This window comes from Lasioglossum baleicum, chromosome 14, assembly GCF_051020765.1.
Source record: "Lasioglossum baleicum chromosome 14, iyLasBale1, whole genome shotgun sequence".
NCBI classification, from domain to species: domain Eukaryota; kingdom Metazoa; phylum Arthropoda; class Insecta; order Hymenoptera; family Halictidae; genus Lasioglossum; species Lasioglossum baleicum.
The window spans coordinates 3,363,531-3,389,207 of NC_134942.1; the positions used below are offsets into that span (position 1 = coordinate 3,363,531).

A 25,677-nucleotide genomic window follows, 5' to 3' on the forward strand; every position below is an offset into this window, starting at 1 on the left:
GGTCGAACGTAATTGTATTTTTATACTCATGAATTCTTTCAAAATTTGTACCGTTGGAAATTTAGTCTACTTACGACGTTGTACAATGTTGTACAATGTAATTATATTCGCATATGTACTTTTAAAACCCGATTTAGACCATGTGGCATTATTGACGAGCATAATCTACACCAGTAAAACAAGTAACTATTGATGCAAATGCCAATGTCGAATCTGGCTCGACATAACACCGCACAGTTATAATACTGTAACGTCACAATTATCAAGGAGAAAGTGTTTCAGATACAGCACAGGACGAAGTATGAGTAAGTGTACCCTGAGGTTGATCGTTCGATCCTCTCAACACATTCTCTATTTCATTCAATAACAACATGCTCGGAGAATCTCTTCACTAATCATTCGGGAAGCGTCGCACAAAGTATTGTATCTCCCTTCAGCAGATGTTGTTTCTTGTTTTCCAACCCTCGTGGTGACCGCGTTTGGGCAATTTCTCGGTGAACCTTGCCCTGCAATGGTAACACGGCCATTCTGCTGCAATCAAGCACGCGGAAGGAGACTTACAGGAACAGTTTAAACTTCGGTTTGCACTTCGGTCTCGAACTTTTTAATTGGTGAAGACGGTTTGACGTAGGCCATTGTGAATGAGACTGCTTCCGTATTTTTCCACCACTTCCGCGCCGACTTCGGAGTTACGAACATGTTTCTTATTGGCTATACAATGGTCACATGTTTTGATTCCTAATTTTTTGCGATGCCACTGTGCCAACTTCAGGGCTACCAAAATTTTTCTAATTGGCTAAATGATCACATGCATTGATCCCTAATTTTGTACCTGACAATTTAGGGCATGGGACTGTTTTTTTACATTTTTGCGACGCTCCCCAAGCCAACTCTTCAGAGCTACGAACATTTTTCTTCTTGGCTAAACGGTCACATGCCTTGATCCCTAATTGCAAGTGACAATTTGGGACATGGGACTGCTTTTTAGATTTTTGCGACGCCGCTGAGCCCACTTCAGAGCTTCCCACAGTAGATTTCTCGGTAATGCGGTTACGTTCGGCGTCACGACAGCTACAGCATTATGCTTCCTTGTTCCCTGACGAGTCGTTCGAATAGAAAGGCGGCATCGAACGGGAAACCGTGCTGCCGACCTACCTCACCGCGCTCTCGCGTCTCGGCCAGAGAGCCGCCAGAAAACGGAGAAGATTAGTTCACCGTGAGGCCGGAAGTTGCACGGATCGGCGGTACTTTCTACAATTTTACGAGACCGTGAGGCTCGAGCGGTTTACAGCGCACGGCCGCTGACACGAATTCGCCGCAGGCACAAAGTAGATCGTGTGCCGCGAGGCACTTACCAGGGATATCGCTTAAGTGTGACACACCGATCTTAATGAAATTTATATGTATAGGATGCACGATGAACGCGTAGTTTCTTTTTTTCTTTTGCAGTGATACGTATCTGGGGGTGAAGAAAACCCTCGAAGTTAGGGGTGGGAAACATTTATTGGAATGTCTCAGGGAAATTTTGTTCAGATTGCACAAGCAGGGAAAATTAGTCGCGTGAAGAAATCTTCGGGAAAAGTTATCCGAACAATATTTAGAAAATTTGAATCTCCCTCCTGGGACATCTAAAATATGTGTCAAATGTTTGTTCAACGGACTCTAAATAAATTGTATTAACGTTCCCCGCTAAATCGTCGCGCGACGTTCCGAGATGAGTTTCTGGAAGACACACATCCGAATCCATAACAATTAATTGTTCACCGTGCCGGGTCTTCCCTGGCACTCTCCAAGGTACATAGTTCACGGCGTCTACCACTGTTATTGCCCCCGGACATCTCCATAAAATCGTCGGCGCATCCGCGAAAGATGCAGAATCGATTCGAAATTGCGTTCTCGCCGAAACAATATTATCGCAATTCTATCGTAGTTATAGAGACCTTCTCATGCGATTGATTGTAAAAATCGCGAGAAATTTAACTAGAAGTGACCATGATACATTACTTTCTAAACATAACAAGAGTATGTGATTTTCGAATAACATATAACACAAAGAAATGCAGCTGAAGTTCTAATAAAAACATTAGAACCTTTCGGTCCCCGGTTAGGTGTTAAAATTGATATCCCGTTAAGTATTAGAATCAGGACAGATAAAGGCCAATGCAATTTTACACACAATGCTCTGCTCTAGCGCACATACAATACAAAAACCAGGTCACACCATTCGAAAAGACGAAGAGACCTTGCAATGTCTGGCCTACGCCCACAAACAGCACTGTCTCATGAGATGCGTACAGACTCTGGCTTCTATCTATCCTAGCTGATCAAGTTACCCGGACAGTCTGAATCCTTCGGGACGTCGACGGATCGTCAGTTTGTTTGCATACGATCGCCATATTATACGATGTTACAGATGCCGTAATTAGACTACGGATCTCCGTGCAAAATAAAAATGTGTTTCTCCTTTTAGTAATCTTAGTAAGTCGAAAATAATGTATTTATCTGCGTTTCGTATTTCGTCTATTCATTTATTTCGTAAATACATAAAATCTCTTGATGATCTAGATCTAGGCTGTTTGATATATTTTCCCTAGCTACCTTCAAATTCTAGAAAGCGAGCAATAATGCGTGAGAACACATCTGCAATCAATTGAAGAATGTTTCAAAACGCAACATCCGATCGCAGAACTCTGATATTCTGAAAAAAGAAGTTGAAACATGAAGAATCGACATCTGGCCACGTTTTCAAGGTTCCCAGACGACCGTGTGTCCAGAAGTCGGGCCCGCGGGTTTAACGAATAACAGTTTTGAACAGCGATCGTCGTTTTCGCGGCATGTTACCGCGGAGGCTCTTCAGTAAAGTATACCTGAAAGGAGAGCGGCGGCTCGGCGTGCAGTTCCCCGCTATCCTCGTCGGAGCATCGTGGATCCGCGTGTCTGGAACCAGAGCGAAGACCTCCCGGCGAGTTTCTCGTCGCGCATCCAGCACGGGATCACGAAGAGAGCCTGCCAGTACTTTAGAAACGGTAAATTGTTCAAGGCCGCCGGAGAGCCGGTGCAGGTGAAAACCGCGCGCATATATACAAAAGACAGAGAGAACGGTCGTAGAGAGGCTCGCTGTCACGCGAGCGTCGCCGGCGCACACTGTGTGTCAGTGCGCACGGCATGGCATTTCGATGCCTATCTGCCGGTGAAGGCACCGATTCGATAACCCGGCGATTCGGGGTCAACATGGCCGCCTTTTATAACGCATAACCACCGCCGCCACCGTCGCCGCTGCCGACGATGACGACGACGGTGAAAAGTCCCCGCGATCAGTACGACAGCTGACGCGTCCGTCGAATGAGGGACGCGTGCCGCGAAAAGACGCGACGCGCGACATCTCGCTAACGAGGCCAGCTTTTCACGCGGAAGCTCGATGAACGATACACGCGTAATTAGAGGCTCGAACGGCCGCGAACAGAAGCGAGACACATCGCCTGCACAAGTGTCCCTCTTCGCCTCTCTCCTTTCGTTTCTCTTCTTCGTCGCGAATCCGACTCGAATGCGATGTCGTCGTGACGATGTTGCTCGCGGTGAATGCCACCACCGCGGCGAAACACCGTGCAACAAGAAGTTTCTAGGTCCGTCATTATGCGCGCGGAACGCTCGAAACTTATCAATGGACATTGCGAACGACACACGCGACAAGTCCGACCAGATAAGCTTCTTCAAATCAAACGCGGCGCTGACAACTTTCGGACAGAGTGGACGTACAGTTAGGAGCGAAACTGAACCAATAACCACAAGTTTTTGTATAAATCTTTATTTATTGCTAGGAATATAGAAGAATAACAAAAAATCAACATTATAATTATTTTTATCACAGTTAGAAGTAACTTAAGAAATTTTTTTCAATAATTAATGTCTCCTCGTTTAGCAATAACAACAAAAATAGATTGACTCGGTTTTTTGTTCTCTACAAGAAATGTTTACGTGAAATGTTCTAGTAGTACGTTTACATCTAGCACACTTTGGTGTGTTTACAAACTATTAGTCTACGTCTTAACACTCAGTACTTCGCAATCCGTCGAACGGAAAAGCACGCAAGTGAAGTAAGAATAAATATGAAGTCAATTGCTCCAAATTGTGTAAAAAAGGTCATTTCTCTTTTGAACGGCGGCTTGTCAACGCGTAAGACAGCGAAAACTTGCAGTGTTAGTCGATCGACAGTGCAGAGAATAAGAAAAAAATACTGTAAAAGAGTATATTATTAAATGTTGGAGGAAGACCAAAAATATTATCACCGCAGGATGAACGAAGGATTATACGGTTTGTCACATCTGGTGAAGCTTCAAGTTCCATTATGGCTGCAAAATTATTAAAAGAAGATACGAATATACAAATAAGTTAGTGGACAGCACGAAGAACCCTCAAAGGAGCTGAGTTTAGAAGCATTAAGAAAATAAAGAAGCCAATGCAAGTCTGTCCAGAAAAATCGAATGGGAAGGTCGCTCGTTCGATCTTCATCCAGCGCTCTTCGGTACAGCAATTTGTCTTTCATGCGTCGCGAAGACACAGCCAGAATCCGCAATGCTCGTCCACCGATCTAACCGGACGGGCGAGCGAGTTAATTGGTCTACCGAAAAGTCCGGTGTCGGGCCGACTTGTAATCACCGTGGAAAAAAGGTCGGTGCCCGCCGCAAAAACTCATCCGACCAGGGGCGACTCGATTTTTCTCCCCCCGGTGACAAGTTTTTCCCGCGAAACCGCGCGGAAATATCTGGTGCCGCGAGCGCGTGGCCAGCCGCGAGGTGAATGACAGTTGCGGACAGTTCGTACACAAGCACGTTCCACTGACCCTGGGTTGAAACGATCCGGATGAGCTGAAACGAGCCCTGCGCTCCCTCCACACCCTCTCGCCGTTCCCCGTCGCTTCTGCACGTGCTACTGTCGTCGTCCCCCGTGGACTTTCCGCACTCTTATCCAAAGCCGTACCTACCCGAGGTTCAGAACTGTCCCAAGAAAGCCGCACGCCGTTTCGCAGAAGATATTAGGATAAGTTTCATTCATACAAACTTCGGAACAAATCTCGACCTTCGGAAACCGCCGGGTTGGACGAGGTCTGCGAGCTGCGCTCGAGAACGAACAAATCCCGGGACCATCCTCCGAAGTGGCGCTAAGAAACGAGCGAAAGTTGCTCGAAGTCTTTTGATCTTTATTGAAGATTTTTATGAACTGGAGAATCTGTTTGAGCTACTGCTACTCCCAGTAACCTAGCAGAGTCGTTAGGATAGAGCAGTTCAAAAAGGATCAATTTAATCGACAATTGAGTGTCCTTCTATCTTAGACATCCTCAGCGAGTAAGCGTAGCTGTGTATTGAACCTTGCCGAAAACTTCTGCAAACTAGAGAAGCCATTTTCGAAAACGTGGAGACTATTAAATGAAATTAGACTAGACGATCTTCGCGAAAGTGTCCCAAAAGTCAATCCCGATGTAACTTTGCCTCCACTTTAGACACCTTCGGCAACAATAGTAACGGGTAGCGGTCTTTCGAAGCTCATCAACGATTTCCATGATTGAACCCATTCGGAGTAGCGTGTATGCAAAGTATAATTTGCACTCGTGATCGACTCGCAGCTGTTCCTAAGTGGAGTCGGAAGCTCCGAAGTTCACGGCGCACAGAAACAAGTTGGATCTGCGGAAAGGCACGGAGGGAAGGCCAGAAGAGCAAGTTCGTGGTTGGCTGGAGCGGGGTGGCACGAAGAGAAGGTGGTCGAGAACGAGCCGCGAGGGTAGAGAGAGAGAAAGAGAGGGAGAGCAGTTAGGAGAGACCACGGTGGGGACAGGGGATGGAGTAGGTCGATACGGTAAACTATTGTCTGGTGGGTGAAGTGTTCACGAGAACCTGGCCAGGAAGACGACTTCGCCACGGTTACGTGCATTCCGCAGTTCGCACGAAACGCCGAAGATATGACGTGTTCGGAACCGCAACGATGTTCATCCGCCACGATCCTCTAACCGTGGAATCATTCCTGTCCCTTGGCCCTCGATCGATGTTAGCTCCCGGAACGTATCAGTCGTCGTGGCGTTACCGACCGAGTGTCGGACATGTTGCGAATAATAACTCGGAACGGCTACCCTGGCGAGACCGCCATCTTGCTTCCCCAGAAATCACAATTCTTTCGAAATTATCGCGTAGATCTAGGAAATGCTGAATGGAACCGTCAATTTTCTACAATGTATTGAAAGAGAACAGCCCGGAGATCTTTTCGGGGGTATTATTTAGCTCCTGGATGATACAATGATCAAATTATGCTAGGCTAAGTTAGGGAAGTCCTCTGAACTGCATAACTCCAGCAGATTCGATAAATTATGTATTTCCCCCAAGTGGTTTGGAAAGTATCTTGCTAGCTCCTAGATGCTGTAATGATCAAATTAACCTAGTCTAAGTTATGAGAGTCACCTGAATCGTCATCGGCAACCGCATAGCATTTGAAGATGAGGAGTCGCAGCATTCCCCGGGTCTTTTGCTAGCTTCTGGATGCTGTAATGAACAGATTAAGCTAGTCTAAGGGAGGTCTCCGAACCGCTATTGGCAGCCGCATAATTCGAAAAATCGACTCGACCAGCGGCCGGATTCTCGAAGACGGGGAATCGCTGGATTTCGACGAGTTTTCGGGAATGTCGTCTGTGAATGCGGATCCGCGTCAGTTGGCTACGTACACAAAGGCGGTTTGGCATGCGACGATGCACGAGCATCCCGCACAGGAGTGTTTACACCGATTGTCATCGTGGGTGGAGTAGTAAACACAATTCCATCCTACCACCTTGTTCTGCTGGCTGCGTGTGCGATCCGTTCGCGTTTACGTTCGTCTAAGTATGTCTCGTGGCAACGTTGCCAGCGACGTTGCTGCGAATTCCAAGTTTCGATCGTCGGGATTGACCTCTCCGCCGCCCAGATAATTAATGCCTCGAAGTATCTGGTTCAGCCAGGTGAATTAGCATTTTCGCGGCTCGGAAAAAGCGTCGATCGACAGTTTCTCTCGGCGCGTCGAGGTTTTTGCGAGGGATCCCACGAGGATCGGCCGTTTTCGCGATCGGTTACGGTTCCGCGAGAGAATTTCTCAGCGCCGGAAAACTGTGCCACGGAATCGGGATTACCAGGAGAAATGATTTCGCTGGATGGAACATTCTTGTGTCTCTACCATTGCTAGACTGGTTAAACAGGTTAGCAGTTTATGACCACCATAAAAATATTTTATATTTCGCGGCTCATGCTTGCGCATTCCGCGCCGCCGCTCTTTTTCCTTTTCTCTTTCGATCGCGCTGCTCTCGCAGCCTCTCCGACGACTTTATAAAGTCGAGGAATTTATACGACTTGATTTACCCGACGTACTTTTCACAGAGATACGGTTTAATAGATGAAATAATTGTTTGATACACTTACCGGTGACTCTCTCGGGCCTCCGAGCGACGAACAAAATGGCGCAGCATCGGACGAGAAGAAAATATCGAATCGCGAGAACACGTCCGAGATTTTTCTCTGCATCGAGCTCGCCCGAACAATAAATAGATCGTTCGTGGTAGATATTTTATTTCCAATTTAGGAACTGAAATGCCCATATAATAAAAAATATTTCGTATCGTATAATAATAATTATTATTATTAAATTGGGAAACGAGGGGTTACGCTAAAAAGTCACTTGCTAAGTATACAAAAATGAAGAGAAAACTCGCAAAATAAAAACAAAAGAAGAAACGAACATAGACTTTTTCTTTTCATTGAATATTAATCGTTCTCTAATTTTCTCACGCTATATCTCTTTCTCTCTTTCGTTCGTGCACTCTCACACATGCACTCTCACTCTCTCTCTCTCTGTTTCTCTTTTCACGCATTCTCGACGCACGCAATCTTAATCTCTTACGCACACAGTTTCCCTGTCCCGCGAGCGGGCGCGCGCGCTACAAATTCGAGATTAAACAACAACCACGGTAACAAAACAAAAAGGAAAAGGTTGAAATTACATAAAATATATTCCGGCCATGGAATTTTGCATTTCCGTGAAATTTCTTCGTCGCCTACCCTCTTGTTAGTCTCATTCTCTAATTGGTAAAGGGCTCGTTTTTAAAAGCACATAGAAACGACCGTCGTCATCGTTCGATTTTCTTTCTTTCAGTTTAGTTTCGAAGTCACTACCTAAGCAGTTTTATGGCACGTATTCTCTCGTACAAATCCCCTTCTTTAGCCTTCTGTCTCTCTCTCTTCCTCGAAAAAGAGGAAGGGGTCAGGTTTTCTCATCTCTATGCCGGTTCCCCGAACAACGCTCCCTCATCTTTCATGTCCCGTCTCGGAAAAGAAAAAGCAACGCGAAAACAAATTGCGGAATTCTGACGTACATGTCCGTCGATTTTCTTGTTGTACACACGTCGAGCTCGGAAGCTCGGCACACACCATCGGACAACGGTTCATCAAACTTTGACTCGAGGTTCTCGACGGTCTCCGTTGATTCCCGATGATGACATCATTTCGAAATAAAGATAAATCACTGCGCGGAAATGATCGAATAAATCGGTAGAAAAATTCGTTGTGTCTCGAACGAAATAGGAACGTGTTTTGCTCGGAGCAGAGACCGGACGAACGGTCAACGAAAGATTTTCAATTCAGAACGCGTCGGGCGTCACCGGAAGACCTTCTTTTTCTTTTCTTTTTTCCCCACCCATTTTTTCTTCTCTTTCTTTTAACCGTTCTCTCTCTCTCTCTTGCTCTCTCTCACACACACAGACTCTCGCTCGCGCGAAAAGAAAATAGCTCGGTCAGCAATAGTCGCAAACAACGCTCGCCACAACACTCAATTGTCGCACAACATGAACAACTTATCCGTGAAAGACATCGATATAGAAATCTTGATTTTTTTCTCCTAGGTAAACAGTCCGCGTGACACGCGGACCGGTCTTTAAATTACACTCTTGTACTCGCGAGAGTACGCACGTCTCTTAGGGTTACGAATGCTTTAAACGTTATCTGATATTTAGCTTTTACTTAGTACTTTTTTTTCACTTTTAATCTTTCTTTATCAGAGAGTATCCTAAAACGAACAAATTCTATCGATACGTCTACGTTTAACATGGATATTAACCGTCGTCGTCATCGTCGTTATCATCGGTTTCTCTTCCATTTTGTAGAATGTCGGTGGCCCGCGATGTTCGATCGCCTTATGGCAGCGATCGCGCGCATGTCCTAGAAATCAGTCGATCATGATGGTGCTCGTTAACCGAAAACTAAAAAACAAACAATCGTTTTTTTTTTATTTATCTCGCCTCTCTCACACATGTACACTCTGTCACACTTTCTTTCATCCATCCTTACACATTCATTGTTTCTCTCTCTTTCACGCGCGCAAACACACACACACACACACACTCTCTCTTCATTTTTCTTGTCGCCATTGTCGGTGATACAATATCGCACGTAGACGAGAACGAAAGTGTACGTTTTTGCCAGCGTGTTTCGTCTTTCTTTCGCACGGTTATGTGTGTCTGTGTGTGTGTGTGTGTGTATTATCTTCTTTTTTGTTGTTGTTATTGATGTTTTGTTACTCCTTCGTCTCATTCTAAATTGTACAAAAACGACCTCCTCTAAAAAATGTAGTCTGCAAAATATTACACGTTGCACCCTAGCAAAGAATATATTTATACAGCGATACGACTATCGTTGGCCACACAAAAATGTCGGACAGCCTGTACACACTTGTTTACTTGTATTATTTTTTTGTTGTTATCGTTTTGCTAAAACCTTAACACGTTTTTTTTTCTTACGTAAAATGTTGAAAGATATAATGCATGGGGACTTCTTTTTTCTTTTATCTAGCTTAACGGTTACGTGATTATATACACTATGTACAGCTTTTTTGTTTTTTTGTCTCGTTGCTAAATAACACCGCGATGCGTGCACTTGATCATTTTTCTGTTTAGAGCTGACTACACAGATCGGTGTATGTATACGTTTCTCGTGTGTGCACATGTACATGTATTTCGTATGGTTGTGTTCAAGATGACTGAGTGTGTGTGTTCATATGAGTGTACACGTGTAGGTGTGTTTGTATGTGTAGGTATTTGTGAAGAGATACAATGAAAATTTGTCTATAAACTTACACAATTAGAATAGGGTTCTCGCGATCGCATTACACACTACGATAAGATTTTTTCATCGTTATACAATAAACAATTATACGATTCTGACGATCCGTCGGCTAAAGATCTCGCATATACACATATACATATATATATATAATCATTTATTTATTCATTTATATATATATATATTTATTTATTCATTTATTTATTTAGTTATCACATCGCACGTTCGAAATGAAGGAATTACGACCCTACTACGCGACAGAGAAGCGAATTTGTCGAACGGAAAAGTGTTGTCTCTGTGTAAGAAATCTGTCTTCTTCGGGTGCGGAGAAAGTAAACAAACATAAGAAACGTCCGTATCAAAGTGAAACGGTTACACGAATGAAACGAGTGGCTCGTCCGAATCGTTCGTCGATCGTTCGAAGTCGCGCAGGTTACGCGCACACGCGCGTGCGCCATAGATTGTGACAGAGAATGAACGTAAAAAAGTCGTATCGTTTGCACAGTTCATTGTTATCCCTCGTGTATGAAAAAAGAGTCGACTGCCATATCGTCGATCGTCCAATGAGTTACGCAGCAGCGCGTTATCATTTTTGTCTCTTCCCCCCTCCTCTTTTATCCTCATTTTTTTGATCGTTATCACAGTGCTTTTAGTACGTTCTTTCTTTAATTTTCTCGTTTTTTTTCCATTAAATCCCCCATTCTTTAAATATCGAATATTCCTCTCGATATATATATTTTTCTGTATATATATATGTATACATATAAAAGAAAAATTCAAACAAGACCGAAACATCGTTCTCTTTCTCCCTTCATCCCTCGCTCAATCTCTCGTCATCTCTCTCAATCTCTCTCGCTCTCTCTCTCTCAATTTACAACGAAGTGTATCTTGCATTATTGTTATATATAAAAAATTATTACCTAATTTATTGCATAATATATGCATGTACACGCCTACGACACTGCGAATTATTCGTTCGCCACCTCGAACTCACGCACAGTCTTCAACCCTCTTCGCTAACGGGGCGTTCAACGATCGGCACGCGATTTCCCACGAAGAAACAGGAGTCGCGGTGGAATAAAATCGTCTACGGTGATCCACGCGATATCTGTGAAAACGCTGGATCGTCGATCGCCCCGTGTAGGGATCGAACAGGATCCTCGGATCGACGGCCGATTTTCGCTCGGCGGACGTGAACGCAAGAAATCGCATCGGGGGCTCGAACATTCGATTCTCGAACGAACTAAACGAACTGAGGCGAGGAAACCCGACGGATCTTCGTCTCGAAGAGAAGAACGAAACGAGAATAAAAAGGAAAGAACTGAAGGGAGACTGGCAACGGAAGCTTCCCAGACGAGCAATTCATTTAAAAGAATTAAGGGTTGAAGTTCTAGGACTGTACTTTTCGTTGAGAATTTAATCTGTATAGAAAGCGTACCTCAACCCTCTTCAACTTACTAAAATTTTCGAAGTTATACAATGATAGATTTTTTAGCCTAATTTAATTTTTAATCGCAGTGAGATAGAAGTGTGAAGAAATTGTTAATTTTGACGTAGAGGTTGATGTCTGCTGTGTTCTTAACATTAATAACTAAAATTAAATAATAAAAAGAACAAATATTTCAAATAGTGGGCGTTAAAGGTCATTTTGATCCATCTTAACCCGATTTTTAGGATTGCGTTTAGGTTAGGTTCTAGCCGAATTTAATTTTTAATCACAGTGAGATATTTAGAAGTGTGTAGAAATTGTTAATTTTGACGTAGAGGTTGATGTCTCCTGTTCTTAACATTAATAACTAAGATTAAACAATAAAAAGAACAAATATTTCAAATAGAGGACGTTAAAGGTCATTTTGATCCATCTTAACCCGATTTTTAGGATTGCGTTTAGGTTAGGTTCTAGCCGAATTTAATTTTTAACTGCAGCGAGATAGAAGTGTGTAGAAATGGTTAATTTTGACGTAGAGGTTGATGTCTGCTGTGTTCTTAACATTAATAACTAAAATTAAACAATAAAAAGAACAAATATTTCAAATAGTGGGCGTTAAAGGTCATTTTGATCCATCTTAACCCGATTTTTAGGATTGCGTTTAGGTATGCTACACCATTAACCCCTAGCTATTATTAGCGAAAATGATTTCGTACGCATTTTGAATATACCAATCGACGAATACGTGTGCATACTTGTTGTGAGAATGAGAAAGAAACATAATGAGAGTGAGAGGCAAGAATGTGTGAAGTGAATTTGTTAGTGTGTAATATAAAGACATGAGTGTGCACGAACGAGCGTTTGTTTAAACATTTGTCAGTCGTTTGATCATCGTTCGTAATATGTTACTTTTTAGCGTATACTAGGTGAAGAAATTATTAGAGACACTTGCACGAATAGACAAATTTACATCAAAACGATGAATTTCTAACTGAAAGTCTAGCTACGTTGAATTCTTATATTTTTAGGAAGTATTGACGTTTGCAAATTGCAAATATACGTTCACCAACACTATAAGGAACATTATCCGTCACATAAACAATAAATATATTTTTTCGTTCTGCGGCTCTAATAATTTAATCACTTTCCGTAAGTGTCTTGTGTTCTTTAACTTAAAAAAAAATTAGTTGCGTACAATATATATGTTTTTATACCAACTGAAAGAGATTACCCTAATAATGAATTAATATTAATAATGAGTCCAGACATATGTCGTCTTTTAAAAATAGAAATAAACTCTTAATAAAGTGTTCCTCCTTTCGGAAATAATAGCAAATAAAAAACGAATCATTGTAGAAAACCATACAGTGACAAGGGGTACCACTAAAAATGACCGTAATACATCGAAAATGCGGATCTATTATTATAAGCAAAATAAAAATTGTACACACCAGTGACAAGAAAGGGAAGTTACATAAAAATGAATTTCTCATCTGAATAATTTTCATAGATATCAAACGACGTACCATTAGCATTAAATCTGATGTTCCTTCTATTTCGTGTTTAAACTATAAATTTTAAAAAATGTAGAAAATCTAGTAATATAAATCCGCAGTTTACTTACAACACAGTTGAAAACACTGTGTTACAAAAAAATCGAAGAATATAGAACACACTAGAAATACAACCCCTATCTTCTTAACATCATGTTTTCAAATACTTCCAACTTACGATTATTGAAACTGTAAAAATGCGTCCACGAAGGATTAGTCAACAAATTGATTTCTTTAAGTGTACACGAGAAAAATAAATGGCTAAAGAATTTGGATAGACAAGCGTTGAGGTAAATCGCTCGTCTGGGAGAAGCTTCCGTAGCGAGAAACGCAATGAAACGAACGAAAATAATCGAGACCGACGTTTGCTACTTATTAGTCGGACACCCTAACGGTATGAGATCCCATTGTCTACTTAGACGTTGGGGCAGCCGGCTGGTGCTGCCCCGCCATCCCCAGTCTTGGTTGCGAGGAAGCAAGTAATTCTTTGTAATACGCGCTGAACTCCGGCGGCAGAAAGGACGCGGGGGCCGTGGGCGGAATCGGCGGCGGGAACAGACCGTTGTAGAACGCGGAATAGTACATCGGGTCCAAAATTGGTAGGAACTTGCCGGGCGTGTTCGTTGGCAGTTGAGGGAGGAAGGCTGGATTGCTTTGCGGCACCTGGGGCACGAAACCTGAGGGTATGCTGGGTACGCTGTGCCGCCTCCCAGCTTCGTTTTGCCTGGCTTCTTGTTGCTGTTGCTGCTGCTGTTGTTGTTGCTGCTGCTGTTGCTGAGCGATCAACGACTTATCGCCTTCGCTGATCCGACGCTGTTGATGATACTGCTGTTGCTGTTGGTGCTGCAGCTGCTGGTGCATATCTTTACTTCCAGCCTCTACGTTTTTTCTCCTGTCTATACTAATCTGCTGGTGCATCGCTGCCTGCATTCTAGGGTAGTTCCCGCTGTTCAAATGGTTCAGATTAGGTACGTTCGGTATCACAGGGTGACTACTTGGCTTCCTAGGTGTATACGGTGAAACCGGTTCGCTCCTCGTCGTGTATTTCCCGTTCGCCTGGTGCCTTCTCTGTCCTGGTACAGTATGGTTCCGATTCGGTGGACTTGGCACCCGCACGGGCGGACTCAGGTGATTGCTCTTGTGTTTCGGATTGACAATCGTGATCTCCAGGTTGTTCGACGCCATCGTTCGGCTGTCCAGAACGTTCTGGTAGCCAGGATAACCGCCGCCGCCGCCGGGCGGACCGCGTTTCGAGCAGTCCGTCGGCTTCTCTTTGATCGTGGACGAGTTCCTCATCTCCAGGTTCAGTGGATTAGGCCTCGGCACTACAGGTACTTTAACTATTTCTAGGCTCGGCCGCGGGAACACCGGCTTCTCGGGGGAGGACTTTTGCGTCAGATCGAGAACGCCGCCGTGCGCCACCATCTCGTTGTTGTTGTTCACCGGGCCGTGGTGATGATGGTGGTGATTGTGGCTATGGTTGTGATGGTGGTGGTTATGGTAATGATGGTGCGGCGGCGGTTGCAAACGGTGATGCGTGGGCCGATACTTTGGAGGGACGAGAATGTCTTTCGGGTCCCCGTAAACCGTCTTTTCGTTGTGCGCGAATATCGACCTCGACTGCATCACCTTTGGCGGGAATATCCTGCCATTGGGAACCGACGGTGGGACGAACCGGTGGTTTGCTTGATGATGGATGGCCGAGGCTGGTGGCGGTACATTCGCATTCGCGTACAGTTGCAACAACGCCGCGTTGTTGGATGTGCCGAGGTTGATCACACGACTGTTCACCATGTTGTTGTTGTTGACGGTGGTGGTGTTGTTGTTATTGTTATGGTGAGCAGGTGGTTGCTTGGTAGGCACCTGGAGCCTCGCCTGGTGATGAGGATGCTGGTGGTCTTGCGGCGACGACAGCATGTGGCCGATGTCCGGCGTGACGGTTACGGAGATCAGCTTCGGAATGGAGTTCGGCGTGACCGGCAGCGGGTACGAGATCGGCGGTTTCTCCTCGGTCTTCATGGTGGCAGCAGGCGCCGGCGGATTGCTTTGTATCACGCTCGGCCGGGTGTCCAGATCCACGGCGGTGACCTCGAGACCTCCCTCGCGAAGGATCTCGAGCTTGCGCTTCTTGAAGCTGGGAATGATGATCTTGTCCCTGCTGGTGTCGCTCTCCGACTCAAGGTCGATCACTTCCGGCGATCGGGGCGGCACGATTGCCTTCTCCCCGAACATTGGCTTCTCCCCGAACAGAGGTATGTTCTCCTTGCCCTGGGCCAGCAGGGACGTCTGCTTCGGATCTAGCTTGATCTCCTTCATGTCTTTCTCCGGCGGTGGCGTCAACGTGACCACCGTGGTGGCGTTCGTTGCCACCGTGGTCACTGGAAGCCCCGGTGGCGAACACGACGGTGGAACCTGTTGAGATATCAACGGGCTGTTCAGCTGCCTCTCCAACACGCTCTGGCTGTTCCCGTTCGTCGCAACGTTCGTCGGTGTCGTCGATGGCGTACTGCTCGGCGTCGAGATCGACGTGTTCGACGAAGGCGGCGGACTTGGCAGTTGGCTGGCTTGCTGGCTAGGAGACGGCGTGCTATTCGCGATCATCGTGTTCAACGACTTCAGCCGCTCGGGCTTCACCCGTACGCTACGCAACGACGACGTTTTTCCCGTCTCCGTCTTCGGCTTCTCGCCTGGCAGGAACGGCTGTGGAATAAACAACATACGTCTTCATCTTGTCGAAATTAAATTCATCTATTCATTCATTGATACTCGATGGAAAGGTAGCATTCAAAGATAACGTAAGAGACGAGGAGGAACAAGATAATGATGGTACGCACCGCTGTCGTTATAATTGGCTGTAACGGGGGAGTAGTAGTGGTAAGACTCGTTTCTACAGGCGGCGGCGTTTCCGAAGGATACGGATCATTGGTTTCTTGCTTGATTTCTTCAGACTCGTCGGAGACGCTACTAGATTTGGTTCGTCTTCCATGGTTCAGTCTCACTTTTGCTTCCTCGCCCCTTTGGTACCTCTCGTAAGGTAACAGTAACCTGAAAACAGGACAACCGATCAGACCAGGCACAATTGTCCAAGCGACATACTCGTTGCTTCTCCAAATTTAAGTACCTATAATGTAAGAATATTGTTAATTAATCGATTGTCTTGTAATGTGCACCTGTGTGCTCGATTGTTTTAAAGACATGACGAGCAACGAAGGAGTTCAACAATGGTCAAGACAACTGTACCTTTCGTAATGTCGACGAGTAATGGTGGCGGCACTGGTGGACCCTGTGTTGCCCCCGATGTCGTCGTAGATCGTTTTCCACAATCGTCCGGCGCTGACGTTGTCGTAGCCGCCGAGCATTTGAACTTTCGTATAAAACGGGAAAAGATCGACTGAAAACGAAACGAGCCTGGTTACTGACACCGATCCGGGGCTGTCGGCGAGCTTCGATTACAGAACTTGACTCGTCAAAAGGAAACACTGCTGTATATCAGCTTCGAACAGTACCAATCACTGTTTCAAATGCAAAGCTCGGGAAAAATGAATGATTCTATGACTGACAGGGAGAGGTCCGGCCGGCAGTGTCGTCAACCCTTCAACGACCTATTCAACAACCATACAAATCGAAGAACTACTTTAAGAGGAAGATCCTAAACCTTCAAATGATCAGAAATGAACAGAAATTTCAATGAATCCGAATTCTATTTCTTGGGAAGACAGGTGAGTTTGGATCACTGCGACCAGACGCCTTCCGGTTGCCTAAAACGCATCTAGAAGCGGCGCAGTCAATTGTTCGGAGAAAAGCACAGATACTGACTCTGCCTGTAGCCCAGCAGTGGCATCTTTCCGACAGGCGTACCCCTCGAGTTCATGAAATTCTGCACGTCTTGGAGAAACTTCTTCTCTTCCGCGCTAGTGTTCCTCTCGCTCCGACGTACCACCGACGACGGAGGCCTCCCGACGTTCGAAATCAAGCTCCCGGCGCCCGTCGACGTCGCACTCTTCGACGTCGACGCCACAGACGCTTCGCTTTCATTGCTCGACTCTCCTGGCGATGCGCTGCGTTTTTTACGCTTCCTTCTAGGTCGTCCTTTCAATTTTGGCGCTGAAAAAATCATTCCATCAGTCTTTGTTCAACCACTAGAAATATGTACATATTTTCATTTCTCTGTCTGTTCAGAACTTGTCGAATTTCGTGTGCTGCACACGAGTTTCATTTGTTTTCGTTCATGGAAGCAATCGGCGTTATCGGACACGACAGGCTTTTTCGAAATTAATAAAAATAACACAAATTCCCTAGTATTACTTTATTTTTAAAAATGAAATTGATGTAACCCCTTCGTATATGAATAGAAAGTATTAGAATAATTTTTGTTTAAGATGTAGAAAACATTAGTTAAAAACCTTATTTCCCGAGACAACGCAATCTTTCGTTCCCGATTATAGAAAATTGCTAAGAAACTGTGACACACCACAGAGGATAATATAATTAATAACTTAATTTCTTGTGTCTGGTAAATAGGACCAAAACTTCGGATTAAACCTCCGTTAAAAAGAAGGTTGATAATCAATCTTTATCGCAAATAATGCAAATATATGACAGAATGCCTTCAAATTAATAAAAAACTTCCGAGTCGTCATTAAATATCCAGTAATTGATAACTTCATCCTAGTACATAGTAACAAAATGAAACTATCATTAATTGTAACGAGCAGTTGCCAAATTAAATTGTCATTCGACCTTGAGAACATCAACAGGATGAAAATAATATATTGATATTCCTAAATTATTTTAATCCTCTGTGTTCCAAATTGTGAATTTATTCATTATTTTTGTCATGAACACATAAAATTCTAAATAATAGTTACTGATGTCATTCATTTTATAATAATCAGTCTGAAATAACACAATGATGGCAGTCACCGACCACCAAGGCGTTCAAAACTGTTTCGGTGCATTTAAAAAATTCGACCTTGAAACTAGAAGTTTGTAGAAAATCTGCTACTATTTTAAAGCAATTTATCTAATCGCCTTGATGACTGACCTAATTTGAAGAAATAGAAGTGGTAAAGTGGGGTTAGGATGAAATTCGTATTCGACACGACCTATTTATGACTGGATTTGTCTGTGCATTTGCTTGTTTACTAAAGCGTACGATAAAAATAATTTCGACGTGCTTCAACGGATTACGCAATCTGAAGGATAATATAACCGGAGGATAATATCAATATCGTTTGTTGTCATAACTGGAGTCTCGTAAGGTTTCCGATTCATCGCTGTGTAAATACATAGTTCCCGGTTGTGTTTTTATGATTCACCCTAATGGCTCGAAATTGTGCGGAAAATATTCGTTAAAAGCAGCGGGGCTTGTCTCGTCAACGTCCAACTTTGTTGCAGGGAACGACAAAACAGTGAACTTTTCATTCTCGTAAAAATTCGTTAATCGCGGTGAAACTTTTAAAACTGGGATATCAAATTCATGTACGACGACGAAGAAGCTTCGTTACGAATTATACACTCACGGCAAACAACATTCAGTAATTACGAGACGTCAATTAATCGCGAGACGTAACAACAGTTTGCAGCCAGTAATTTTTATTAATGGCCATTCCGGTTTATGCTGCGTTGTAGCACAATGTTGCTGTTGCGCGACGCTCACACTGTACGGGATAATGATCTTTCGACATATAAAAAAATTAGAACCAATTAGAACAACTGCACTGTACCGAATCCTAAAAGAAGAAGAATTGCGAACAATTGCGCTACAACCAGTCGTAACAAAAATTAGGACAGTTGCATTATCAATTTCGCAATCACGTGTCAATCGTTAGTCGTTCGTTTCGCGCACTTTCCCGGAAAGAAAACACAGACAAATGATAAACATTAGTACTAGAACTTCCGAGCACTGAAATTACTAGTTCGTACCGTTAAAAATATCAATATTTGTCGAGAGAATGCAGGATTTATTTTACAAAATACGTATGAATAAGTGCAGTCTGCATTTTTAGAATGAAAAATCTAGTCTTCTGCTATATTCAATATGGTTGATCCATTCGGCAGTGAAAATTGAATTGAAACAATGTATAAGATGACAGAACCGGTGTCGACCATGTGGCCGTCGGCAACGATCACCACGTGCACGCGTCATAAAAAAATTTCAGTCAAAAGCAGAACATCTAAATAGAACAATAATAGAAAAAAATCTAGAACACTTATCAAATTACGTTTACTTGTCAATTACGAGCTTGTTCGTCGCTCGACAATCCTTCCCGATCGTTCCACATGTGCACAAGACCATGATGCAACGTTCATAAAATCCACAGAATCCGAAAGACAATTTCACTCACCGATCACTTTGAAGTATACAATCTCGTTTTCCCTAATTCTCATTACAATTGCCATTTCGTTCACTGCCGATCTTCGCGAATTTATCGTGACAAGCGTCTCGAACGAAACACAGTTGAGGAAGAAACCTGATAAACTATGAAACACGTTCTAAACTTAGACGACAGTTTGTTCCCGTCTGTTTTAATCCGGATTATAGTGTTCGCGTGGCGTTGCCGGCGGAACAACAGCTCGGCGACAAAGAATGAAGCGTTGCGGACGGAACCTTCTTCTTGCACGCGTTCCTCGACATGTTCTCTTGTTTTTTAAACTGCCCTCGCATGGCGGGCCTCTCGCGATCGTAGCGCTATCTTTCCTCCGTTGGTAAACTGGGTCTCTAGATCCCTGCGGTCTTAGCATAGAAACTTACCATATAAACTATAAACCCGGCATGTATTTACGTGTATACAGTAGGAAAGAAAGACAATAGGAACATATGACGTCACAAGATAATTCCTAAGATAATTTCAAAATGGCTGACAGGGCACACCTTAACCTTAGACCACACATATGTGTGGAAAGATACATATGTTTGTATGTATCATGGTTATGTCGTTGCTTACAATTCTTTATGTAACAAGTTCGCTCGATTTTTCCAAATATTTATGAAACAATGCATAAATATAATTGTAGACCTTGCTTTTATATCTCTAACCACCATTTTGAATTATTTTGTGACGTTATATTTGTGAACACTGCGTTCTATTTATGCATATCCTTTACCTATGCCGGGTCTATATGTATGGTCTAAGGGGGACGCCGTTTCGTATTGTTCGTAGCATGTTAAAATGTTTTATCAAAAGGAATGCACCTCTTTCAAATAACAAAGTGTATAAAATTAATTTGCTTAGTCACAACGTCACGTACTAATCCGGTACTGGAAAAGAGAGGTTAAGTTTTTCTGACCTGGTGACTGAATGTCACTAAGATCTTTTTTAAATATGTATTAAAGAATATGTATACATATTGCTCAGAGAAGTAGATCGTGTATCAAAGTCTTGCGTGCTGGGCAAAATGGAAGATATACAACTAATATTTTGTCTACATTATTTATCTGCAACTTTACAGAAAAATAGCATAGTGACGATGCCGCCAATGTGACAACATTCAATCGCAACTGGTTAAATGTGTCTTTATTGTGGGACGCGAATACATAGTGTGTATGTGTTTGAGAGAAAGAATGATTGAGACGCGGTGCGATAGAGATTCGGCGCGTTTGAATCCATTTGTGGAAGAGCGGCGACCGATCAAACGCCGCCGCCAGTGGCGGTGTGATTGAGGTGCGGCTTGTTTGAAATTTGATGGCGCGTGTGCGGTGTTTCGTCGAAATGAATGGTATATATGTATGTATGTATTTGGTATTTAAGAAGGCCCCTTGAGGGCGAATTCCTAATTGAAATTCGAATTTATACTTTAGGTTATTACTAGACTGCGGATCTTTATGCAAAATGAAAAATGTTCGCATTGATTGCAGGACACAGGAGGATCATTCCATGCTAAATCGATCACTTTCTGCAGGCACCATCGTCGACGGTAGTTTTTACATGTCCACTGCTTCGAACTGTACGTGCCCATGTTTGTCATGAATGCATAAAATCCGCAGTCTAGTTATTACTTCGAGGGATTTAGAGAGAGCTCTTAGGTCTTCCCGATCAAGGATACAGTTAGGTAAGGTCTGCGATTACCCTAAGTGAAAGGGAGACCAACTCGGTAGGTAACTCACCTAAATGGTTGCAAAGCAGCTCGTGCGTTTCAAGGTCCGGATAGTCGAAGGTGTCCCTGCAGAAGAGTACCCTGGTGCCCGGTGTGGCCATGAACCCTCCCAAGGCTGCAGCGACGGAGGAGCATAGCCAAGCAGGTTCAGCCCCTTCGAGCCTTCGCAACAGGGCCCGGTACCGACAGTACCTTGGGTACGAGAGGACGACTACCTTGGTCTGCGTGCCGTACTCGGTCCTCCTGGTGTTGTGGTAGGACTCGTACTCCTTCTGCTGCTTATCGACGTCGGAAAAATCGATGCCGGGGTCGGTGAGCACCTGGGGCTGTGGTATCTCGTACCTCAACGGACTGCTCTCCGGGGACGAGGTAGGGGTCGGCGGGTAAGAGACTTCCCGGCCCCATGACCACTCCAACGCTGGCGACAGCCACGTGACAAGATCGTGAACCCGAACCACCACCTTCTCTGATATCGTCAGCACCTCGTCCTGCAATCAGAACAATCGATTTGTTATCGTACATGTCCAAACACAACTGCTACAAACTTAGAAACACCAGGCCCTTCTATGTAGGGTGTAAAACGGTGGGTAAAGAGTTCTGATATCAACATTTTTTTTGTTAATAAACAATTCAGCATTTCTTTCTAATATTTAGACCCAGAGTTAGCGGATCCTTTTTTGTCTTCAGGGAAAAATGAACGAAGATTTCGAAGCAGGGATCTCGAAGAAGTCTTTACCCGCCGAATTTCCAGATGTACCCTTCCCTACCCGTCGAAAATTCATGCAGCAACCTACTTTACCGATCGCTAGAGAGATCTGAATTTTATCCTGGCGCACCCCACGTCAGATGGAGCCACCCATGGGAATCCCCTGTTTCACCACCCCTGTAATCCGATCCCCGGCTACATAGGTACACTTATCGCGAGCGGTGAACTAAAACACCTATGTGCTCGTTACCTATATATATAATCCAGGCTACGTAACTCGTGGTTTATGTTGTACCTCGAGTGCATCGTTATCTACTCGGCTCCGACGATAATTTAATTGTCCGCTGATGCCAGCGGCGACGTCATTTTCACAAAGTTTCGGCCCGCCACTTGGACCCGCTGATTTGTTGGATTTCGGGGCTCGAATACGGCACGCTTGTCTAACTCAAACCCCACGAATCTTCACGCTCTAATCTCTTTAACTTTTACAGAACGTTTTAATACTTTCAAATATTTTTTCCGAGAGTTAGGAAAGTTTGGAAATTTGTTTTCTAATAGTCCTTCGGGGACTACGATGGATTGTCAATTTACATGTTACGATATAATGATCTCTTGGTGATTCAGACTTCTCCTCTCATCCCTGAAAGGTTCAAGTTATTAAAGGAAGAATAAACTTCCTATTTGGTATGTATTTCCTGCAATGAAGACAATTTTCATTTCGCACAAAGACCCGTTTACTTATCAACCCTCGAGTATTAAGCTTCATGTTTATTCGTAGAGTGCTCGGTTTCGGACTGGTTCAATTGACAACAGGAGGGTTCAACTGAACTAACATCGAGCTGCTTCAGGGTCGAAGAAAAGGGCCGAGGTCCGACGAGCAATCGCAAGTTGCACTCGAACCGCAATCGCACTGCGAGTAAATCCGTTTACCCGCGGTAGAAAGAGCCTCGAGCCACAGACTTAACATCCGTCCAGACGTTGTATCTTACGGGCTTTTCTGTCTAGGCGTTTTAGGGTTCTAAGAGCTCCAATACTATCTCGGTGTCGCGCCCAATGTTACCGATATCTGGAGAATTTATCATAGGTGTAGCAGCAAGCACCGAATAATCTATTCGCCCTGTCTATTAACACTTTACGTACCGGAAGCATGTTAATAGGATTTTCAAATAATTATGCTGTACCAAAAGAAAGCATAGAGATTTTCTTTTACATTGCAATCTTAAACGAAACTGCACTCCTCAAGAAAATTAAGGGATCACTGGAAAAGTACCAAACTCGATTCAAAATCAAAGAACTTTCGATAGAAATTAGGTAGAGCGATGAAATTTTTTTAAAATTAAAGCTGAAACTGCAGAATATGGGAAAAATAGGGAGATCATGGTACGAACGTTTTTTAACGTTGAGAAAATTCGTGAAACATGTATAATTTCAAGAAACTGTGGTTTCTCCAGCGCGGAAAATTTTTTTAACATGCTATATATCATTTCCCGTAGATATTTTCACGCTGTTTCAAATCTGTTCAACGAAAAAATTATTACTTTAGTTTTGTTCACAAAAATCGATTTCTTGCAAAATCCTGATGTCGTAGACAAATTTTGAGACCAGTTTTGAAATCAGCGTGAAAAAATTGTGCATTTTTTAAGCATACTTTCAGAAACACCTGGTATATCGAAATGTTAATGAAATTGAAAAAACAAAAGAAGTGCCTTGAAGAGAAAGAAATGCTCTTTCCATTGTTTTTACCACGTTTTTATTAGCTCGCTTTCTTGTTTGTTTGTTTTGCACAAGATTCGGAACGAAGAATACGATTCCCTTCGATACAAAACATTACGTCACGTTCCGAGAACTGTCCCACCAAGCTACCTGCTCACCCGGTTTATTTATTGATACGTTAATGGATGGGACAATTCTCGGAACGTGACGACGATGTTTGGTGCAACACAAGTATGAACCCGCGTTCTCGATCGCGCGCAAGGGCCAATCGGCGATGGACCAATCGCTGAGCCTCCCCTCCGAACCGGTCCCAGTTCGGCGGCAATCGCCGATCGTCGGGGACTCAGTTCGGATCTGTCGCCCCTCTCCATCAAAATTCTCGAGGGTAGCCACCCCACCGCCGCGACGGACCTGCAACCCTCGCGGACCCAAGGGTTTGACCGCGCTGTCATTAGTATAATGAAAGTGAAAGTGAACACACGCGAGTTTCTGTATTTCCGAGTGTGACAATGTGACCGTGTCAACCGCGTTATTTGTTATCCAGACGTAGAAAGTATACAGTGTACAAGTGTACGACGCATTACGCCTACCGTTCCGTGGTGAGTACGGTTTTCTTGTTTCATCCTCTCGATAGTTATCAAGATTATTTATTTGGATTTTTATTATCTATAAAACTAATTGTTTATGTCGCGACGTCATGGAGTTCGATAGCTGACTGTTCCATTCCGGTGTGGTTCTCAAGTCTGTGCTCGCGCTGAGAGAAACCGCTGGGTTTCAACCCCCAACAAGACCAGCTGAATCAGCTGCTGGAAGTTGGACCCCCTCCGGCTCCAACAGAATCGACGACATCGACCGCGAATGGCCACTTGGTATTTATACCTGCAGGTAATAGCGTTTCATCTGCGAGATCTTCGACATTGTTTCGCGGTCGTTCGTTGCAGACGCAAGTGTTTTTTATATTGACAAGTGTTCGCGTCGAGGGGCTCGAAGGGGGTGAGAAAACAATTTCTTGGGGAGTCTGCTTACACACGCGACACATTTAGAAATTTTTATTAACCCGGCGTTGGTAAGGTGGGAAAATGTATCGTAAGTGGTAAGGTGGGGTCTCACAGACCCCCCGAAATAATTACCTTTTTCATAAATATAAGATTAGGTATTGCTTAAGAGGCTTGTAATTTATTAGAGTAAAAACGCAGATGCACGAAATTAAATTTTTATTATTCAAAAATACTTAACAACTGTCACGCGTTGTTACAATGTTACGATCAGTTTTTGTTTATTACATCATAAAATCTTTTTCAGACGCAGTTTTTCTACTTTCTTGAAAAGGATCCACACACATGGATCGAAACGTCGAAAGTTTAAGTTAACGTGCAAAATTTGCTTTTTCGTAATTAGTTGATCGAACCGTTGCGCCAAGAACACTAACACACATATTATTCATTTAATGTTACGATCAATCTAAAATCTGTGGGGTCTGTGAGATCCCACCTAACTAACGCCGGGTTAACGTCCAATCGCTTCTATTCATACTTCGGGTGCTATACCCTTCCTTCCACTAAATAAATTTTGAAATATTCATCATAAATAATCGTATAAAATCACGCGAGAGGCGAGGAACGACCGGCGCGAGAAACCGGTCGATCAATTAATTGAAAGGATACGGGTCCGGGAATCGATAAGAGGGTGAAAGGGCGGCGACAAGGGTGAAAGCCCTGAAGTGGCATCGGCTATGGTCGGACAGAGTCAATACAAGGGGCTCGCTCTTCAGGAAATCACGACGATAAATACGCGAGAGGGTGCCGACAAAAAGCAGAGAGAAAGAGAAACGAATCATCAAAGAAATAAAAGGTCGCGTGTCCGAATGAGTTTTCTTTGCGCTGGCTTCCGGTTTGTACCTTCCGGTTCCGCTTTGCCCGCGTGTCCCGCCGATTAAGACGCCGGGGGGTTTGTCTTCGTAGTCGTGATTCGAGGGTGGGAGAAAGGACAACAGCTACAGAGAGAAAGATCGGACTGAGTGAAAGGAGCAAGGTCCTCTAAAGAGAGGAGGCTAACAAT

General features: G+C 43.8%; 1 protein-coding gene across 7 annotated transcripts in view; it reads right to left on the reverse strand.

Annotated features, from left to right (window-relative positions):
- Nucleotides 1-11,687: 11,687 nt before the first annotated feature.
- The window catches only part of LOC143215827 (uncharacterized), a 362,235-nt gene continuing 348,245 nt past the window's right edge, over nt 11,688-25,677 (reverse strand). For all 7 annotated transcript variants that reach the window (XM_076438370.1, XM_076438369.1, XM_076438371.1 and 4 more), the window contains 5 exons: nt 21,211-21,688; nt 16,920-17,207; nt 16,344-16,494; nt 15,938-16,148; nt 11,688-15,803 (listed from right to left, as the gene is read on the reverse strand). In XM_076438370.1, coding sequence (XP_076294485.1) covers nt 13,515-15,803; nt 15,938-16,148; nt 16,344-16,494; nt 16,920-17,207; nt 21,211-21,688 — 3,417 coding nt within the window. In that variant the 3' untranslated portion in view covers nt 11,688-13,514. The remainder of the gene's footprint in view (nt 15,804-15,937; nt 16,149-16,343; nt 16,495-16,919; nt 17,208-21,210; nt 21,689-25,677) is intronic.